This window comes from Dermacentor andersoni, chromosome 8, assembly GCF_023375885.2.
Source record: "Dermacentor andersoni chromosome 8, qqDerAnde1_hic_scaffold, whole genome shotgun sequence".
NCBI classification, from domain to species: domain Eukaryota; kingdom Metazoa; phylum Arthropoda; class Arachnida; order Ixodida; family Ixodidae; genus Dermacentor; species Dermacentor andersoni.
In genome coordinates this window covers 81,111,742-81,132,458 of record NC_092821.1, presented here as the reverse complement: position 1 = coordinate 81,132,458, position 20,717 = coordinate 81,111,742, and the positions used below count along the sequence as shown (strand labels likewise).

General features: G+C 44.4%; 1 protein-coding gene across 2 annotated transcripts in view; it reads right to left on the bottom strand.

Annotated features, from left to right (window-relative positions):
* Pect (phosphoethanolamine cytidylyltransferase) overlaps window positions 1-20,717 on the bottom strand; it is a 43,420-nt gene that overhangs the window by 11,206 nt on the left and 11,497 nt on the right. Inside the window, exons 4-10 of one of the 2 annotated variants that reach the window (XM_050185472.3) lie at window positions 13,260-13,345; window positions 12,656-12,731; window positions 10,308-10,374; window positions 9,011-9,058; window positions 8,119-8,203; window positions 1,908-1,958; window positions 767-859 (exon numbers count right to left, since the gene is read on the bottom strand). In XM_050185472.3, coding sequence (XP_050041429.1) covers window positions 767-859; window positions 1,908-1,958; window positions 8,119-8,203; window positions 9,011-9,058; window positions 10,308-10,374; window positions 12,656-12,731; window positions 13,260-13,345 — 506 coding nt within the window. The remainder of the gene's footprint in view (window positions 1-766; window positions 860-1,907; window positions 1,959-8,118; window positions 8,204-9,010; window positions 9,059-10,307; window positions 10,375-12,655; window positions 12,732-13,259; window positions 13,346-20,717) is intronic. The other variant, XM_050185473.3, reaches the window with a different exon arrangement.

Sequence of the window (20,717 nt, the reverse complement as noted above, 5' to 3'; positions counted from 1 at the left end):
CACAGCAGCCTCTTAAGAGGCTATTTCCTTGCTGCCGCAGATGGGCTTGATCCATCTTTAAGAGTTGGCTAAAGAAAATGCATGCAAGACTGATGACAGTTACTGCTGCGAAACAAATTCCATCCTACAGGGTGTAAAGCCTTTAACCCTTCAAGAGTTTCAAATCTTGTTTTTATACAGTCGACTCCTGTTAACCCGACCCTTGCAGGACTGCCAGTTTTGGTCAAAATATCCAAAAGGTCAGATTAACAAACAGCCGCAAAATCAATAGATTTAGCTATTCCTTTAAATAGACTGTTGCTGTTGACAGACTACTCCAACACAGTATTACAATAACTACCAGTCAGTGGCGACGAGTGACACACGGACCTTAACACTATCGTCAGCACTGACAAAATCTTCAAGAGGCATCATGCAGTGAATAGTGCAAGGAGTTGTCATCGCTGCAGGACAGGTTGCTGTCATCACTGTCATCGTCTAGAGAATCAGTAGCACCGTCTGCTGTAATGTCTCATGTTTTCAAGCTTCTTAGTAACAGGTGTGCACCTGACGCAGGTGCCGGTGGGGGTCAAACTAATCGAAGCAACTTGCTTTCGTGTTTGAACTAAATGAGTGTTCCTTTTATAGCCTCCCCCTCCCAATGTGTGGTTTCTCGCCGGGACTTTCGAGTGCCTCCAAATTAAGCCAAAAGTAGAGTTAACTGAGGTAACTTAATGCGAGTAGACTGTATTTAAAAAGCTGCAAGTGCCTTGGCATGCTTTTATACCTTTGGCTCCTTGCCCTCGGCAAACTGTATGATCTTTTGCGTCGTCGGCAGAAACTGGGAGATTCCGGTCCACGGGCTGTGTGTCGTGGAGTCCTAGGAACAGAGGGAGAGAGAACGCAACAGGACGCCTGTCGAGACATGGACAACAAAACAGACACAGGCACAACACACCCACACGTGAACACCGACAAAGCACCCAAGCAGCCTGTGAAAGTTCTCCCGGACTTTAATTGTTTGGTTAGCAGTGCCACAGCTCTTTGTATGATGTTAACGCACTTACAATAGCAGCGAGTTGAATTACACAGCTGAACAATTTGTACTTGCAATGAAGCTACAAGTCCTAGCAGAGTCATGACAAACTGTACAGTATAGTACAGTGTCACCTGGCTATCTTTCCTGCACATGTCACTGCTATCCGCAAGCTTTCTCAGTTTTCCCGGCCAAGGCTAACATTCTCGCGAGGTTGTTCCCTGTGTAGAAGTTAATGCAAATAAAAATGTGGACAAGTTATAAATGCAGGCTGCCATACAGAAGGCCTTCCTTTAATGCTTTCCACATTGATAGCATTCCCAATATTTAAAAGACACAGTGGCATGCTTAGCTGTTCCACACATCAGTATGCCCCACGAAAGGCAACATAGCCCTATGCAAATGCTGCTTGCAAAGAATTTTCGTCACATGTTCATTAGTAACCTATAAGCTTTGCTCTACATTGAACTCGCAGCTAAATAAATGTGGCAGTAAGGCAACACAGTCTTGCATTCATCCTAACAACTTCCTACTCCGGCAAGCATTTGTTCACTATCAATAGTCTCACTTATGGTTAACCTGATCTTACTTTAACGCAGGTTCTTTGCTGTGTTGACGTACGCTACCACAATATCTTTCTTTTTTTCTTTCTTGCACATCTGAAAGCAGCAACTTGGATTCTATAAGGTATCTCAGACAGCAAAGTCGAATCCCAAACGTATACGAACAGGAGCAAAGTGTCAGAACACTCGGTGACACTGAACACGTCTCAGACTGTTCTTTCTGCCGTAGAGTGCTACCATTTCAAAATATTTTCTGTCTGTCCTCCCACAATGACGCAGCAGTGGAAGAGCAGCAGCAGGCCGCCTGCGCTCTCACAGCATTGACTTACGCCGTTTCCATTGACGTAGGCTGTAGTTAGACCATCATCAAAACCAGAGAACTGCAGACGTGTAGGACGGGGAGTGGGGGGTAGAGTGGAAAGGGGGGGTCCACAGGGGTCGACAGAGGCAAGTGCCGTTAGGAGGGGGCGAGGGGAGGCAGGACACACACGCAGGACATGAAGAAAAAAAAAAACAATAAAGTAGACGGCAACGACACAAACAAAAGCATAAGGGCATAATTAACTCTGGGCAAATGAAACTTCTTGTCTCACACGATCACTCGGACATTGTACAGTACAAGTTCATCACAGCGAAGCTCTAAACCATCCGGAAAGGAAAGGGGAATCCTGATGCTGGTAACTTCACTATAGGCAAAATATCGTTATAGCAAAGTCGCATACGAAACTAAAATAGCTATGTTATGCTCGATATTTGTTATAAGCACATGTTCATTGCACAACCATACTGGCGAGAAACAATTTACATTTACTTCATTGCAACAGTTCGTTCGTTCTATCCCTGTTCGTTATATTGAGGTTCAGCTATGTGATCCCTGTTCCCTGCTTAGCCAATTTTTGTTTAGGATAAACTACTTTGAATGCGGTTGACTGGGCTTCAATAAAAAGAATGCAGATTTGCTTTCTGTTCAATCCTGAATTACATATAGCACTGCATGTACCGAAGTAATCTTGCCTGCACATGTTTTTTTTTCCCCACATCTATTCTGAAATTGGTAAAGCCATGCAAACAGTCTTATTAACAGTTTTGAATGTCGTTATAATCGGAACATTACATATTAATTGGTCTTCCCTTTCTATTATTTTTCCTTTTTTGCTAGCACAAGCATCAACACCGTTTTGGATATACAGTGCAGTCCACTTATAACAATACCACATATAACAATATATCGGTTATAACGATGGGTCGACATGAGAGTGTCATTTTATGCATTAGGTCTATGGGGAAAAAAACCATTTATAACGATAGGTTATTCACCGCATATCGGATATAACGATCAAAATTTTGCCGTCCAGATGGCTTTTTCCGTGCAAAATAATCGTAACATTTGCGTTGCTTAGTTCCCTGAAATGAACGATGTTGAGACGAGGCGATGTTAACCTCTGTAAGTTCGTATCTGCCGCCATTACCACGCTGCACGTCCCAACGTTACTAGGCGCGTCCCGCCCCGCCTACGCACCGGAGTGTACCTGAGTAGGCGCAGCGCGCCACAAGATGGCGCTAGCTGCTTCCTGCGCGTCGGCCACAGTCGCTCCGAAAGAGAGAGAAAGAAAAAAAAAGCGACAAGCAAAGCGGTGCAGTGGCGCCCGTCCCGCACTCAGTCTCTCTCTCTCGCGATAGCAGACTGACGCCACTGAAGCAGCGTGCAAGCAACGGTACAACCCAGTTCGAAGATTGCGCCGACAAAGCGCAAAGCTGTGTCGCTTGACACGAAGATGGATATTTTGCAGGACTCTCGACTTGGCTTCAAGGTGAGCGCCCTCGTGAAGAAGTATGAGCTTGCCCAGTCAATGATATCAACCATTTTGAAAACCGGGAGCCCCGCGATTGTGAAGGCAGGAGCTATCAGCGGCCATGCCGATCAGCGGAAAAGGGTTAGAGACCCTTTGTACGCCGATGTTGAAGAGGCGCTTTACCAGTGGTTCATCACAACCCGTGCACATAATGTGCCTATTAGTGGGCCAATACTTGCCACCAAAGTGAAAAACTTCGCTTTTCTTCTGGGACGCCCAAATTTTGAGCCTGGGGGAGGCTGGATTCAGCGCTTTAAAGAGCGGCACGGAATCGTTTACAAAAACGTGGTAGGGGAAGCGGCGCCTTTGGACACAGAGGCTAAGCAGCAGTGGCTGCAGACAAAGCTGCCCGGCGTGCTGGAGCGCCACGCAGAGAAGGACATATATAAATGCAACGAAACTGCTCTGTTTTTTAAAATCTTGCCGTCGAAGACTCATGCTCTTAAAGGAGATCGATGCCCCGGCGGGAAGCACTCGAAACTTAGGGTGACCGTGTTGCTGTGCGTTAACACGGACGGGAGCCATTGTCTCAAGCCTTTCATGATTGGGCGATCAAAGAAGCCAACGTGCGTTAAGAATCAGCACATCTCGGTCCGCTATCGCAGCAATAAGAAGGCGTGGATGACCCGCGACCTGTTTGAAGAATGGCTGCTCGAGTTCGACAGTATAATTGAAGGCCAAGGAAGAAAAGTAGTGTTGCTACTTGACAACTGTAGTGCACAAAGCGTTAACCCGAAGCTAACATCTGTCGAATTGATGTTTCTGCCTCCGAATACTACGGCAGGCTTTCAGCCGTTGGACGCCGGCGTGATCGCCAACTTTAAAGTCCTGTATCAGCGGCGCATGCTGGAGTGGCTAATTTTAGCCATTAGAGAGTTTTAGAATTGGGGGCCCAAGCGGCTTGGGGGCCCAAGAAAATTGCGCGCCACCAGTGCGCATGCGCAGAACCCAAGCCAGTCTTGGGTTCTTGCGTTCGTGTTAACCCAAGACCCAAAAATCGAAAACTAGCGTGGGCCCCCAAGCCGTCTTGGGCCACCCTCGCGGGTGACAGCGATGGCGTGCAGCAGATGGCCGCAGAGCAAACTTTATTTACTTCGACTGATTTTCGCCATTTCACGCGGGTGAACTCGCAATTTTTTCGCAGCGCGTAACAGAAAACACCAACTAAGAGCATTTGGCTTAGATTGGCTTTGCTTGGCTTAGAATCGCACACTTAATTTGTAATACTAACCGGTACTAACACAGTGATTACGTTTTTTAGATTTTATTGTTCGCTCTTTTTGCTCAAAAATGAATTCTGTTTGTTTTTACTTGTAAGAAAAGAGGTTCATTTTTTTTGCTTTCAAGCACTTTTCTATTTTCCACACTGCGGCGCCCCGAGCGCTCAACCCAACGCTGTCTGCGTTCGACCCAATCCTCAAACTCTGCTGCCCATCTAAACCCAAGAGCAACCAACGCAACGCGGCTTGGGGGCCCAGCGCCTTGCGCCCCCAATTCTAAAACTCTCTATTGACCGCGCAGCTCCTGGCACGTTGGGTCATGCAGACGGGCCCCCTGACCTGAAGATCAGCCTTTTGAAAGCCGTGCGCTTCGTTTATGGTGCATGGTATGAAGTAAAGCAGTCAACCATATACAACTGCTTCAAAAAGGCGGGCTTTGTGCATCAGGACGAACTTCCCCAACCCACTGAGACCAACACGGTGAAGCCGCTGACATAACCGGGCTCTGGGAGCTTGTTCCTACTGGTGACACAGGTAGTGTGTCGATGGAGGAGTTTTTGACTGCAGACAGTGCTGCCTCGTTCTGCGATGAGGTCACCGACGAGGCGATCGCCGAAGATGTGCTGTCTCGACAGACAGCAAAGTTGTGCGACGGTGGCGACAACAGCAGCGACAGTGACAATGAGATTGACAGTGGCTCCTTGACCCCGACCACAATGTCCACGCAAAGTGCACTGTCGTCGATCGACTCCTTAATTTTATGCACGCTAAAGGATTGCCGCCAGTGTTCGCGCAGCAGCTGGAATCCATGCACACCGCGGTTGTGAAGCTGAAGCTGCCGCAAAAGCAAGTGGAGATTTCAGACTATTTTGGCGCGTCTAACCCTTGACACGGTCATTGGCGCTAGAAATAAAGTTTGTTTTTCACAGCCTACTTTCTACATCATCTATTCTTTAGAACAAGTAGCGAATTGGAGTTCGGAGCTGCAAAGGTATGTTCTGCGTTTTTTTTTTTTTAATAACTGCAGTCCAGATATAGCGATCATCGGTTATAACGATCATATTTTTCATCTTTCTCGATATCGTTATAAGTGGACTGCACCATAATAGACAAATTTAATTTTTCTTTGCTACATTCATTTCTTACTGTAGCAGCTTTCAAAAGGTCAGTGAAAAAATAGACTGACACATATGGGAGTTTATTTTAGAGAGGCCTTGCTTTTGAATACAGCTGTATATTAAAGACATGCACATCACTATAACAAGAACCCACTGTATATTGCAGTTTTTTTTTCATCATTGTGACCTTGTACAGAAAAGTACATGGCATTCTAAACACTCTTCAATAGTGAGCTAATAAATGCAACATTATGTTCCACAACAACTACTGGTATACAATGTCGACCCAATGACACATTCAGGTTCTATCAGCTCGTTTTCTATCCATATATGTGTAATGAAAAACTAGCTCCATCTTTTGATGCCGACCCAAAATAAAAAAAAAATGTGATGCACTGTTCTAGGAAAGAGAGCCTATGCACAGAATGTCCTCCTTGCACAAATTATGGGAGCAGAAATTTGGCACAACTGCATACAAAAGAAACTTTTCATGCAATTTACAATACTCAGTGACAGATTAGAACAATAACATCATGTTGTCCATGATACAGCGAACTTCAGATGAACGAAACTTAGATAAATGAAACTACTGGCGGCAACTCTGGCTTGCCTCCACTGGTTGCCACGTGTCTACTACACATGGCTGCATATGCCTACTGTGTTACATATGTAATGTCATCACTTTGTTGGCTGCTATGAAATGACGTGACATAAAATCTCTGCCAGTTAGTATAACTTGTACTTCCACTCCAATAATGGCACTTTATCAGCGCTAAGAACAGCATAAATAAACAAAAACAAACAATGGGACTGTTTGGGAAATGAAGCTTTCTTGGTTCCATAACTTTCATTTAAACAACGATAAAATAATTTAATACCGAAAACCTCAAATGGTCGCCCGACCATGCCCCAATCATATACTAAGATGGATAGAAGCACTGACACAAGGAAGAGAGAACAATGTACCAAGCACTATTTACACCAGTGCCTCGAGCACTACCATTGTTTGCGCACATACTGACTGCAGCTCCTGCATTGTCAGTATTGTATTTAAAAACTGTGCACAAAAACTTCCATGACACTGAACACCTAAAACAGTTTCAGTGAAATATGACATTATCACCTAGGTTAAGCGTCAAGCATATCAATGACAGTAAAAGGAAAAGCTAACATGGTAACATCAGGCTTAAATACACAGCTCTACAAATTAGTGTCATACACTATTCTATTCACAAGAAATACTTTATAACAAGCACAATAGCAGAAGAAATCATTCCTTAGCCAGAAAATGCACTCAAGAGATTATTATATGTTTCCACATAAACGCTTATTTTTTAATGAACATCCAGTTTTTTAATGCAGGCACACTTCTGAACAAAGGAATTCATAAGGTGTTAGAATTGCAGTTGTTCTGCTTGAGCAGGGTCTGCCACAGCAAGACAACTGCAATATCAATGTAAAAACACAGAATTCAAGTTTGCCTTCGTGCCACTAAAGGCCTCGGAGTGCCTACTGGCAAGACTGGTTGTTCAGAAATGTTCGATCACCGTTCCATTCCAGAATATCAAAAGGACAACCAAACATGCGCCGAAGTCACAGGCTCAAGTTCATAAGGCCATGGCCGAAGTCACAAGGCCAAAGTCACAAGTTCATGAGGCCATGGCATAGCCGTCGTCCAACTATTCTCAGTTTATCGCTGTAACTGAGCAGAGCTCATTGATTACACACACAAAAAAAAAACTGAGCTGTCAGCGCAATTTTTACCCAAGATCTCAACTTCAGATCACAGCCTCTAAGCCCCTCGCACATACAGCACTTCTTTCACGTTAAGACGTGTGGGGCCACTGCTACGTCATCTGCTCCAGATCATCTCAAAACCAAGTCGCGCCGTGCTGTATTCTCTCGCTACGCATGCTCTGGCATCTAACGGGGAGGCAAGAGCATTGTGTATGCAACTATTTCGCTTGGGCGAGAAAAACAACATAAACCATTTAATTCCTGCAGAAGACGTTGCGGGCTGACCGCTGGGATGCAGATGCAAAAACTACAACCTTGTGCATACTCAGCGTATCGACCATGCAGAAGTAACTTAATTCCGTCACATGTCACTGCTGCCTGGCTCAACTGCAGTACAACAAAAAAGCTCTAACACAAGCTTTCTGCCACACCGAATGTGCTCAGATTTTTCCAGCTTGCTGTGGGACACCCACAGTTTAACATGCAGTACATAACTCAAGCTCAAGAATTTGGTGTCACGAGCCCCTTTAAGAAATATTTTTGAGCACCAAGAAAGTGACTTGTATAAAAAGTTATAAGCAGCCATGGAGGCAGCAAAGTGCAGGAACAGACCTTGCTGATGTTGCCTGCATGCTCCTTGTCCACACCATACTCCTTTGCACCTCTGTGGTGATGTTGCTTGGTCATCAGCAGCATGCTGCAAGAGTGCACGTAAAATACTGCAGAACAAATATCCTGCATGTGAACTTCCTTACTTTCATTTTTCAGTTGTACTACCCTGTTTTGTCCAGCAAATATGACCCACTCATAGGCCAGCAGTGAACGCTACCGAAATTCATATGCAATAATAACAATGCGAGATTAGAAATGGTGAGCAGGCACTGTATCAACACAGCTGGCATTCAGTTCACTCTACCTTGCATTTGAGGTAATGGAGACAACTGCAACCACATGTGAAGGCTCAACCACATCATTTTAACGTGGATTACTTAAGGCTACAGGAGATCATCACATGCACCGAGATGTCAATAGAGAAGCACTTTTTCAATTAGCCCTTTAGGATGTAGCTGCCATGGCCTTAAATCAGACCTGCAAGATCATGCAAAGTACCAGCAGAATGCCACAGCAACCTGTTCCATGCAGCAGGTGTAACTACCCAAGAAGAAAAGGGGGGTATCGTAGTGCTGGCCTAGTGCACAAGATGCATTATCAACGAAGCAATAGCATCAAGAATGACATGGAATATTCGGTACACCTACTGCACTGACAAGCTTTTATAAATAGTGCGGCAGACAAAAAAATACAATATGAGAAGAAACCAAGATCTAGGTCGAGAACGCCACCAGCCGCATATCAGCTTAAAGGTAAAGTCTAACGCTCTCATGCAGCCCCTCACAACGCACACGCCGAAATGAACAACTCTAAGACACGGAGTGCCAGACACACCTATCACATGTAATCCTAGAGAATATATAGGGACAGTGCATTAGAAAGAAGCACTCACCGGCCAACGAGATCTGTGGTTGAAATCCCTGCTGTCCGTTTGCACTCTCTGCAGGGTGAACAAATGCAATGCGACTAATGAACTTACGAGGTCATTGTGGAAGTGAAAATACATTCTGCAAGTAACTGCTGTGCCAGAAAGCTTTCATTATAAGTATCACAAAAAGAGGTAGTGTCTCTCGAAAAAAAAAGCTTTCTCTGGGCAACAAGTGGATTACGTCTTCTTGCAACCACCATGGTTTCACTCCTTGGTTAAGGCGCAGCTACGTGCATGCAATTTTCAAGTGACAGCAACAAGTCTGGCCGTCGCAGAGGGCGATCCGTTGCCACTGCTTGTTGTATTGCCAGTTTTGGCCAAACAGAAACATTTTCCTAGTTGTCTGGAAGCCCGCATGGCAATTGCGAAACAACATGCCACCGTGACTGCAAAACCATGCTTGTCCACCATGATCACGAAATAACATGGCAGGAACCAAGCCGCCTGCTTTGACCTGAATTCGTTCTCGCTACTTGTGCTTCGTCATGACAGCGAAAAATAAATGCTAAAATCGGCCTTCGCTTAGTATAATCTCACACTGAGGACAAAGTACTAGCAATGTTTTGAAGTTACTGAGATCACAACAGAAGAAATCTGCAGTATATTGTGACCAAAATTTGGAGACGTGTGGAAATACCTCAAGAATGCAAAAATGAAGAGATTAAAAATGCCATTTCTGGGCTGATTTTCGGTCCCAGAGAGCCGGCCCTGCTTACCGCTGGTAAAACAGAACACTTTTTCGCTGGTGATGACCAGCGTATTAAAAGTATGCATAGTACATTCTGGCTAAAACGTTGGCTGCATGGCACATTTTCATTTATGGGCCTATAATTGTGCTTAATCAGGTAACCATAGAAATTTGTAGGAGCTTAATTTCGTGATGCATACCCATGCGTTTGCCCCCACCCCATGACACAAGCTCCCATGCTGTTGCCATCACTTGAAAGTCACATGCAAGTGGTTGCCTCCTTTTGCTTCTCTACAATAGAATATGAGTATCACTAGCCCATCAACAAATTATTTGCGAGTAGCGGTTGTTGTGTGCATTGTGTGCCAGGACGAAAAATAATCAGATTGGTTAAACACTAGCAGCACGAGTGGCAATACTGGTCAAAGTTTTTAATCACACTGTGAATCTGGAAAATGCTACTATGCTGGTAAAGCCCGATTAAAATATGCTGCAACACATACAAAGGCAGAATGCAGCAGATATACTTTCTGGCATTAGAGAGATAATGGCAATTTTAAACACAGAACTCACTTGTAACGACCACTCTCTTTGACGTAGCGGTAGGTGTCTTCTCCAGATGCATCCAACGTGATGTCATCTGCAACCGATTGTTTTTTGTTTGCTTCAGTGCTATAACTCTAAGATGGTTGAAAGTGAGTGCTTGAAAGTGGTTGAGTGATTCAATGTGCTTCAATACTAAGGAACCAAACATGCAGCAATTATTTTTCTTAGTTCATGCTCTTAGCTGTGTAGCTTGAGTGCTTTAATTCCCACATGAAACCTAAAACATATGCAGAGAAGTCAGTGGATTACCAAATACCAGAATCATTTTTTCTGTCCAGAAATAGCTGACAGGTCAGCTGGCAATGCAATACTCTTAGTGCTCCTTGAAAAAAAGAAAGTATTGGATGACATCTTCCCTTACGCGTCTATCGAATTTGTGAAATTTAAGCGCTTATTGTGACAACCTACTATTTGTTGGTCGACTCGTTGAGTGTGTAACAAAACAGAAGAAATTACATTGTATTATTCAATGTGTGGACCTTGCACAGTTGAAGTGAATCCTCTGTATCAGCTAACAGTACATATGAGTACCGTATTTTCCAGTGTACAAGTTGCGTCTTTCTTTTCCTAAATTTTCGTTGATGCATCTTATAGAACGGTGCGACTTATATACAGTCAAAATTGGACTAGATGCCATGGCTACACCCTTTGTATCGAGTGGGCATCAAATGACGTTCCACCGCTCGTCGCCTTCTGCCATGCACAGCAACTACACTTCATTGCACTCATTGCTGTTGTTGCTGCGTACTTTGCATGCGTCGTCACAGCCTCGCTAACCATGAAGCCGCTAGCCATGTGTCAGCGGAAAAGTAGCTGCATTATTTGTAGGCGACTTGGAGGAGGACGACTTCGATTACTTCAACTAAACACCGTCATGTAAGCTATCAATAGCATTGATTATGCTATCGGAATAAAATACTTCTGAAAAGTATTGTCTAGATGTTAAAAACTTGGAGGACGCTTAAGCTTCGCCTTCAAGAGTGGAACGCGACAGCGCTCCCGCCGACTTGCCAAGGGATGTAAGACAATGCGCTACGGCGCAGCGATCACTTACGAGGCGCCCTGCATCGGACTTTGCACCCACCAATCACGCGGTGAGCATCGAGCAACGCAGCGTTTGGCGTGGCAACGAAACGTGCGCCTGAGCAAGCGGAATGAACCAAAGAACTCGGTGTCTCGGAACGTTGTGATCAACACGGACAACCGGGCGGCGATGCGCCTCGCACCGGTCACCGCACAGCCCAAATGCGCACGTGGCGCGCCACCTCTTGGGGCAGCGCCGTACATTGCAAGGAGGGGGTCTTCTGTGTTTGGCGTAAGACGGCTCTGCGTGTGCGGAAAGCGCAGAAGAAATGTAGCGGAAACGTACTGCGCTACACCTTTAACTGAGACTTCTGTAATTTACATGCTCATAATTACCGATATACACAGCAGTATAACTTTCTACGGCACGTTTGTAAGTCAACACCGCGTTCACTAGAGGCGTTTTTGTCCCACTTTGAACGATCGAACTCATGGCTGAGTGGTAGCGTCTCCGCCTCACACTCCGGAGACCCTGGTTTGATTCCCACCCAGCCGATCTTGCAAGTTGTTTTTATTTATGAATTGCCTTTCGGAATTTTTCGCTCACGGCCAACGCCGCCGACACCGGTTTTCCTGCGACACGAGCTCCTTAACGCTATCGCGTTAAAATGCGCCTGCACATGTGTCGGCACCACCTACCGCGGAGTGCGTGCAGAACCAGCATGTATTTTCATCGCACCTTCTCACGACTTGATCCTCAACGAGTTTTTATATTGCTTACCGATTGAACAGGTGCACCTTATACACCAGGGCAGCTTATACAAGTTTTTTTTCAGAAAAAGTGCCTTTTTGAGGAGGGTGCTACTTACACAAAGGCGAGACCTACAGACCAGAAAATACGGTACTTGGCATTGTGTCTGTCAATCTTTTTTTTTTCTTGGCATTACTGTCTATATGTTGCACCTGAGAAACAAGGCCTCTGTAGGCAATCAAGAGACACCTTTACCGCGCTGACTCTAGCACTGCATGCACCAAAATTACACTTTCACAAAGCCTTTCTTCTGTATTTTGTACATGATTATGTTCCTTCACCTCACAGTGCATAACATTCTTTCATCACCACTGCTGAAATTATGGATAAAAAGTAACTGCAATGCAATCTCTTTCCTTTGAGCAGAGCATTTGAGTCTTGTAACACCTCACATTGAAGTTGGAGGTACATTTTCAGTCTTGTGGTATCAGCTACTTAGGTACCAGTTTTTCAAGGGCTGCATCAACATGCAAAATCTTACCTCCATGAACACAGAAGTTGCATTTGTACTTGTCCAATGTTTCTAGAGTCGTGATGTAGGGTGCACCTTCGACGACCTATGCAAGAAAGCGAAAATTTCACCAAAATGTGAACATACAGGAACATAAAAGTGACAAAAACCCTTATCTCTGGAAAGCACTGAAGGTTGTACCATGCATATAAGGCCATATGTTCTCTTTAAAAAAACGCTATACAATAAAAGCTCACACTTGTGCCTGTTTCATTTAAGTCCATTCATTTATCCCTAAATACACTGAAGGGATACCTAGGCAAACAGTCATCACATCATCCCACAGTTCAGCACATGGCAACAGATACATAAACTTATGCATCTGCTGCAATGCAATGGACCATTCTGTTCCATCACCCCCGAAACAAGACCTGTAAAGCTCAGCAGAACTGACTCAAGGTTATGTTAGTATGCCACAGGTTAATACCTTTGAAGATGATTAATCATAAAAACTTCGCTATGCAGTAATCGTAAGCACTTGAAGGTAAAGAGGCGGGATAGGGGGGGGGGGGGCGGTGTGCAGCAGAATGCCGCTGCCTGGCACACTGGATACGAGACGTCCTGCACAACACACCTCGTCAACCCACTTGATGGCACGAACCATCTTGTATCTCTCCTGCTCGGTGAACACGGGTGGTCCCTTGTGGTTCTTGATCTCCTCTGGTCCCGGAAAGGCACGGAAGAGACGAATACAAAATAAGAGGTAAACCGACAAAGGCATTATACTATGCACACCAACTGCACAAGGAACAGTAAAGGCAACAAGTAACTCACCACAGTTTAAAAAATGACAGCAAATCTGCTCATAAATGGGACTAACAGTGATTACTTCGGTTCAGCACTTTTTTCTTTTTCATAATGATATGTGTCAGAACTTCCAACAGGTATTCCAATGCAGTGCTGTCCTCCAATAAAACGCTTGGAGATCTGCCGAGACGCACTAAAATATTGCAATCTAGCCTTACAAAGTGCTATAAGAAACATGTTACTGGAGTGGATTGCCATACCTAAATACACCTTCTGATGGCCCTAGCAATCCACAAACATAGCGGAGTCATGGCCCGGTGGCAAAAAATATTTCTCTTTTGTATTCAAATATTCGCAGCGTATGCAACAAGCGAGATGCTTTATCTTCTGTCGTCGACACGTGCGGTGCCAATATTGTTATCTTGCCAGAGACATGGCTTTCTAGCAAAGTTGAAGACCGTGAAATTTTGGAATGCGAGGGGGTTTACCATTTCTATCGACATGACCGTGATGTGCGGTCTGGTAGCGGTGTACTTATCGGTGTTGGTGATTTAATTACCACTGCTGCGATTCAGCTTGCGTCACCATTAGAGCTAGCGTACACGCGCATAGGCTTCAAACGAAAAAATTTTATAAATTGCATCATTTGCAGGCCCCCTTTTTCACCTAACACATTTTGTTCAGACCTTCACAATGCCTTAAATAGTCTCATTTTACGGTTACCATCCACACCACTAATACTCCTTGCGAACTTTAACTTTCCTGGTATTAACTGGCATACTGATCCCCCTTCAACCCAAGAGTGCTGTTCTGAATATTACAAATTCACCAGCCTTTGCCTCGATTTTAACCTGCACCAGCTTGTCCTGAAGTGTACTCGATGTTCAGCACACTCTGCTAAAATCCTCGATTTAATCCTCATTACATCCCCGTAATTTGCTTCGCCTCCAACTTACCTACCGGGTATTAGCGACCATTGTATAATCCAGTGTACTTTGCAGTTAACCATCCCATCTATTACCTCGTCCAAAGTTATTCGTGATTACAGAAATGCTGCTTTCGCCGCCATTAATAACGAACTAGAATCTTTCACCATTGACTACATTCCAAGTTTCCACTCCCGATCAGTTGAAAATAACTGGTCAATATTCAAAGAAAAAGCCACCTCCTTAATTAACCGGTACATCCCGCAAAAACGAATTTATTCTAATTCTCGCGCACCTTGTTTCAACTCGCGTCTTAAATGTTTACTGAACAAAAAGAAAAGGCTTTTCCAATGAGCAAAAATAACTGGCAGTGATGAGCGTTGGAACGCTTACACAATAGCACGGAGCGACTACAAGAATGCTATAGCTGAGTCAAAAACAACATTTTATGAGCACACGTCACCTTCTTTCTTGAAAGACGGCCCACAGAAATATTGGAGTGTGGTCAATGGCAAAAAATCTAGTGCCACTCAACTGTGCGATCTCAGCAACGAACCTGGCGTCTGTTGTGAAGTGTTTAATGACGCGTTCATCTCTGTATTCCTGGATTCTGTGCTGTGCGCAAGCGCTATTTTTCCTGATGTACATTGTTTTCTAATGTTTCCTGTTACCATTGACCTTGACGGTGTTGTAAAGTTGATACAGACCTCAAAAGTTTCTGCATGAACTGGAGTAGATGGTATCAACTCAAAATTTCTTAAGGGAACTATTACTTGTTCATCTATAATTCTGCGCGAAATCTTCGCACAATCACTTCAAACCACCATCCTTCCGAACGATTGGAAGGCAGGGATGGAGATTCCCGTACATAAGTCTGGTAATCGTTACTCCCCACTTAATTACAGACCTATATCCCTAACCAGCGTTCCCTGCAAATTAATGGAGCACATAATTTACTCACACCTGGTTTCATTTCTCGAGTCAAACTTATTTTTTGCCCCCCACCAACACGGATTTAGAAGACACTTTTCCTGCGAAACACAGCTTTTGTAATTCACTAATGATTTATTCCAGGTGATGAATGCTAACATTATTATTGACTGCATTTCTTTAGACTTTGCCAAAGCCTTCAATACTGTTTCACATGCATTACTTCTAACTAAATTAAGTAACCTCAACATTGATTCTAACGCGCTTGCTTGAGTTAAGTGTTTTTTGTCTAACTGTTCATAATTTGTTTATGCTAATGAATGTTTCTCTTCCACTGGTCGAGTAACCTCCGGTGTACCGCAAGGGTCAGTTCTAGGACCATTATTATTTTTAATTTATATTAATGACCTCCCAGACCAAATTAAATCATCAATTAGGTTATTCGCCGATGAATGTGTTCTCTATCATGTCATTTTCAACCCTGGCAACTGCGATACTCTTCAATCAGACATTGGCATACTAACATCATGGTGTTCTAGATCACGAATGAAGCTCAATTCTAATAAATGTAAGGCGATGCGTGTGTCCTGTGCTCTCAGAAATACCACCATTCCTACATACAATATTAACAACATACCTGTAGAAAATGTTTCATCATACAAATATCTTGGTGTCCACATTGCACACAATCTTACCTGGAACATTCATATAAATTACATTTACGGTAACGCTAATTGCATGCTTGGGTTTTTACGACGTAATTTTTCGTCAACAACTGCAGCTGTCAAGTTACTTCTGTACAAATCCTTAGTGAGCCCTAACTCAAATATACACGCTCCATTTTTGACCCTTCTACTCTAAAGTTAAAAAATACCATCGAATCCATTCAAAACCGAGCTGCTCGTTTTATTCTTTCTAATTATTCTCGTTCTGCAAATGTCTCCTCAATGAAACTAACTCTTGGTTTGCCTAACCTAGAGTTACGTCATAAATACTTTTGCCTATGCCTTTTTCATAAGGTTTATTACACTAACGAAACACTTAAGGATGAACTAATCTTCTCACCATCATACATATCGTCACACACGGATCATCGTTTTAAGGTTGAAGTTCCCACTTGTCACACCAACGTTTATTTTGATTCCTTTTTACCACGAACGACGAATGACTGGAACCATCTCCCTGCCTCCATCACTGCCATTTCTGACGCCACAAACTTAAAGAATATTATTAACGAATTTATTTGTAATAATCACCACTCGTCTCTGTAATGCCCCTGGGCCTTGAGAGTATGATAATAAATAAATAAATAAATAAATAAATAAATAAATAAATAAATGTGATAACTCCACATTCTAAAGCCTCAAAAAGCAGTGATACATTCACAGCCAGTCATGAAAGATCCCGACTGACATTCTAATTGCTTCACACCCATATTTCCACACTCCTCAAGTTCTGCTCTGACCACAGTTCTGCAAACTGCTCGAACTAAAGAAAGAAAAGAATATGCAGGTACAGCCATCAGCACGCTTAACACGAATGCTGTGCAGGGTGGCCTAGACCGGCCTGGGCTGACACCAGCGCGGCAAAGTGTTGTGCTCTGTTATCTCGGCATGTTTGCGGCGGCTTACGATAGCTGGAGCGCAGCTCGATTTGACTGCTGGTCTTGTCTTTCGCTTGTGCCTGACCGGCGGCAAGAGTGCGCTCCCTTGACATGTCCGTTCCGCCATGTTTCACTCGTGGCTGCTGTCTCACGTGCATCCAGAACAACATGTTGCGGTTTGCTTATATCGGCAAAGCGAAATGGCGGGCAACAGCTCGTGCGCCTTTTGGGTTTGGGAAATTATAAATAGTAAAGGGAGAGCAAATGCAGGTTTGTGGCATTTGCAAAGGTAGGACAATAAATAAATCTGCTAATCCGGTGGCATAGTTGTTCATGTTCTTGATTTCTTATATTCTCTGACAACTCACATCGGAGTGCTCTAGCGGAGTGCTCTCGCAGGTGCCATTCGCACCAAAATTACGACATAACTGTTCGTCGTACAATGTTCTGGGTGATGTCATGCACCTGTGTCTGTGTGTGCGCCTAGTGCTTAAAATTCGAAAAAGTAAAGACTGACTGCCTTAAAAAGCAGGCAGATGCCATGCCCTGTGGGAATCAATGTTATGCGAAGCAGGGCGCTGGGAGCCTACCAAGTTAACGAAACAACCATGAGAGCACCAAGGCGTAGACAGCTAGATAGATAGATTAGATAGATAGATTAGATAGATTAGATAGATTAGATAGATAGATAGATAGATAGATAGATAGATAGATAGATAGATAGATAGATAGATAGATAGATAGATAGATACGGTCAAAGTGGCAAATGTTCACCAAGAAATGCATCGCATTTAATTAACTCAATTCCCAAACCGCAACCAAACCTCTATGTCTTCCCTATATGAAATGTTCTCGCATTCCCATATGTAAGCAGTCTTGAGTGTCTCTGCCGAATCTTTTTCCATAGGAACATACAGCCATTTAATATACTAACTGCAGTTTGCCTTTTTGAAAACTAGCGAAAAAACCATATAGGGAACGCGCATTGCAAAGTGTCAAGTATGTCACTGTGAATAAGATCGGGAACCCTCTGTTTGAGTAACCAAGACGCGACGGGGGCGTCGAGTTACCTTATCTGCAGTTATATGCTATAAGATGCTACCTTTCGGTACATTGTATCTATGGCCAGATCGTTCTGGCTACCTAAAAACCAGTTTCTTATTCGACAAGATGCCGCTTAGCACTTTTCGTCAATAATTGGGCATTAAAAGTCTAGTTTGAATCACATCCACGCAACTTTCTTGCTCAGGACAGATGCATCTCCTACACCCCGACCGTGGATCTCCAGTGCATCGTGGACTAAACAGGAAGCCAGACACTAACCTGCGAGAGCACTCCGATGCGCGCTGTCAGAGAATATGAGAAATGAAGAACATGAACTATGCCACCGGATTTGCAGACTTAATTATTGTCCAACCTTTACAAACGCCACAAACCTACATTTGCTCTCCTTTGCCTATGTATCATTACCTTAGAGCGCCAGCTTTGATGCCAAACACGAAAGGCGCGCGAGCTGCCGCCCGCCACTTCGCTTTGCCGATATAAGCAAACAGCAACGTGTTTTCTGGAAGCATGTGAGACTGCAGCCATGAGCGAAACATGGCGCAATGGACATGTCAAGTGAGCGCACTCTCGCCGCCGGTCAGCCACAAGCGAAAGACAAGACGAGCAGTCAAACTGAGCTGTGCTCCAGCTGTTGTAAGCCGCTGCACACATACCAAGATAACAGAGCACACCACTTCGCGGCGCTGGCGTCAGTCCAAGCTGGTCCAGGCCACGCTGTGGAGCATTCGTGTTAAGCGTGCTGGCGACTGTACATGCACAAGTCATGTTTAGAACAGCTCCACTACCCAGCAGTTCTCCAGTCTTGTGGGAAGCTGGGGGCACAGTGCTCCAGTACTCTATATATTATAAAACTGTAAAAGACAACTTTACTGCGTACATTTGTCAATATTTATAAGCAAAAATAAAATTAAATTGTGGGGGTTAACGTCCCGAAGCTGCACAATGAGACACGAGAGATGCCATGGTTCTGGATTAATTTCGGCCACCTGGTGTTCTCTAATGTGCACCTAAATGCAAGTACACGAGCATTTTTTATTCTGCCATTATTGAAATGTGGCTGCCATGGTCGGGAACCAAGCTTGCAACATCCTGCCGAGTGTCAAAAGGCAATAGTTTCAGAACACGTACAGCCATTGCAAGATCTCGCAAGTCAGAAGAGCAGCCAAGATTTGAATAGCAAACGGAACAATGCAGAAAATGTCCTAGTCCTTGACATTCACTATCACAGTTGCGCCATGATGCCTCAGACAAGGGAGACAAGAGTATTGATAACACTGGGGTTGCCCCTAACAAAGGTCAAGTACCTCGGATGCACTGCACAAACGGCTGCCCGAAAGCAACTTGGCTGCACTGCATGTCTGGTGACCACAAACGCAGCCATAAATGTAAAATATATACATCAAGTCACACTAAACTTAACAGAAACCCTGCAACTTCGAGTCTGCACACACATGAAGATGTGCGGTGATCGTTACTGATCCTAAAGAAGCATGGGGGCTATGGGAGATGCTTTAGTGGAGATTGTTAACTGTAACGAGCTTGAATTCTTTGCAGTGCACCTAACCCAAATTATGGGAGCATTCTGTTTAACTCAAAGCTCCACCACAAAGCATAATAATAAAAATAAAATCTAAAAAATTACCAACCCTTCCCCTACTGGAAAATGGGGGTAAGCGAAGCTTGTCCTACATGCACCTGAACTTTGTCACGGCTAAGTAACCCACAGGTAACGGTGCCGGATTGCTTCGGCCTCCCGCTCCCTCTGCTCGGGATCTTCTCGTTGCTGTTGAATTGCCTGGGATCGGGTGGCTCTAACGGCTGGGTTGGTGTCCCGACGGCAAGCCCTTTCACAGGAGAGTTCTCATCACTGCTCATGCTTTCCTCGGGGGAAAACACAAAGCGTGGCCGTCCCATCCGTATTTTGAAACTGAACGGAATGGAAACGAAGCCGGCACAGTGCGCCCAAAACCCTTTCCTGCCCTTTCCCTCACTGGCCGAAGCGAAATGGCTTTGATTGGTTGTGTGTGTGCCGTGAGCGCATGCCTATGCAGCTGGAATCTTTGCTAATGACTCATGCTCCAGGGCCGGCGTATCTGTCAACTCGCCAAACCGCCTTTTCCCACAGCTGCTCTGCTCTGGGAGCAACAGGGTTTTGGCATGACCATGTCGAAATTTGCGAGCCCAAGCTTCACTTGAAGAGTGTGTATAAGTATGCATCGTTCTGGAACTGCAGCAATTTGTCTCTGAAAACTTCGTCACGCGACTGTTGTATTTATCAGTACATCTAGTTTGAATACAGTTTTTACTTCCATCTTCCCCCCGATTGCATGCATTGCAGGGCACAAGCAAAGCAGGTCATCAAGCACTTGCTATTACCACAGGAGCTGAGCAATTGGGATATGTTTCTTGACAATTGAGTGACTGATTTGTGGGGTTTGAAGCCCTAAAGCTGCACTGGAGCTACGACAGACACCAAAGTGGGCGAGGCTTCCAATTAATTCTGACCACTCGGGGCTTTCTTAAAGTGCACCTTAATCTAAGCGCACAAATGCTTTTGCATTTCACTCCCACAGGAGTGCTGCTACCGCAACTGGGAATCAAATCCTTGGCCTCGTCCTCAAGCAGCAGGAGTGAACATTGGGTGCATAACATTTGTGAGAAAGAAGGGACTAAGGCACCCCAAAAAGACTCTGGAGCCATGCAAGAGCCCTCGTAGCTCCAACTGAAAATTCGCAAACGGCTGTAAGGGATGAAGATGGTA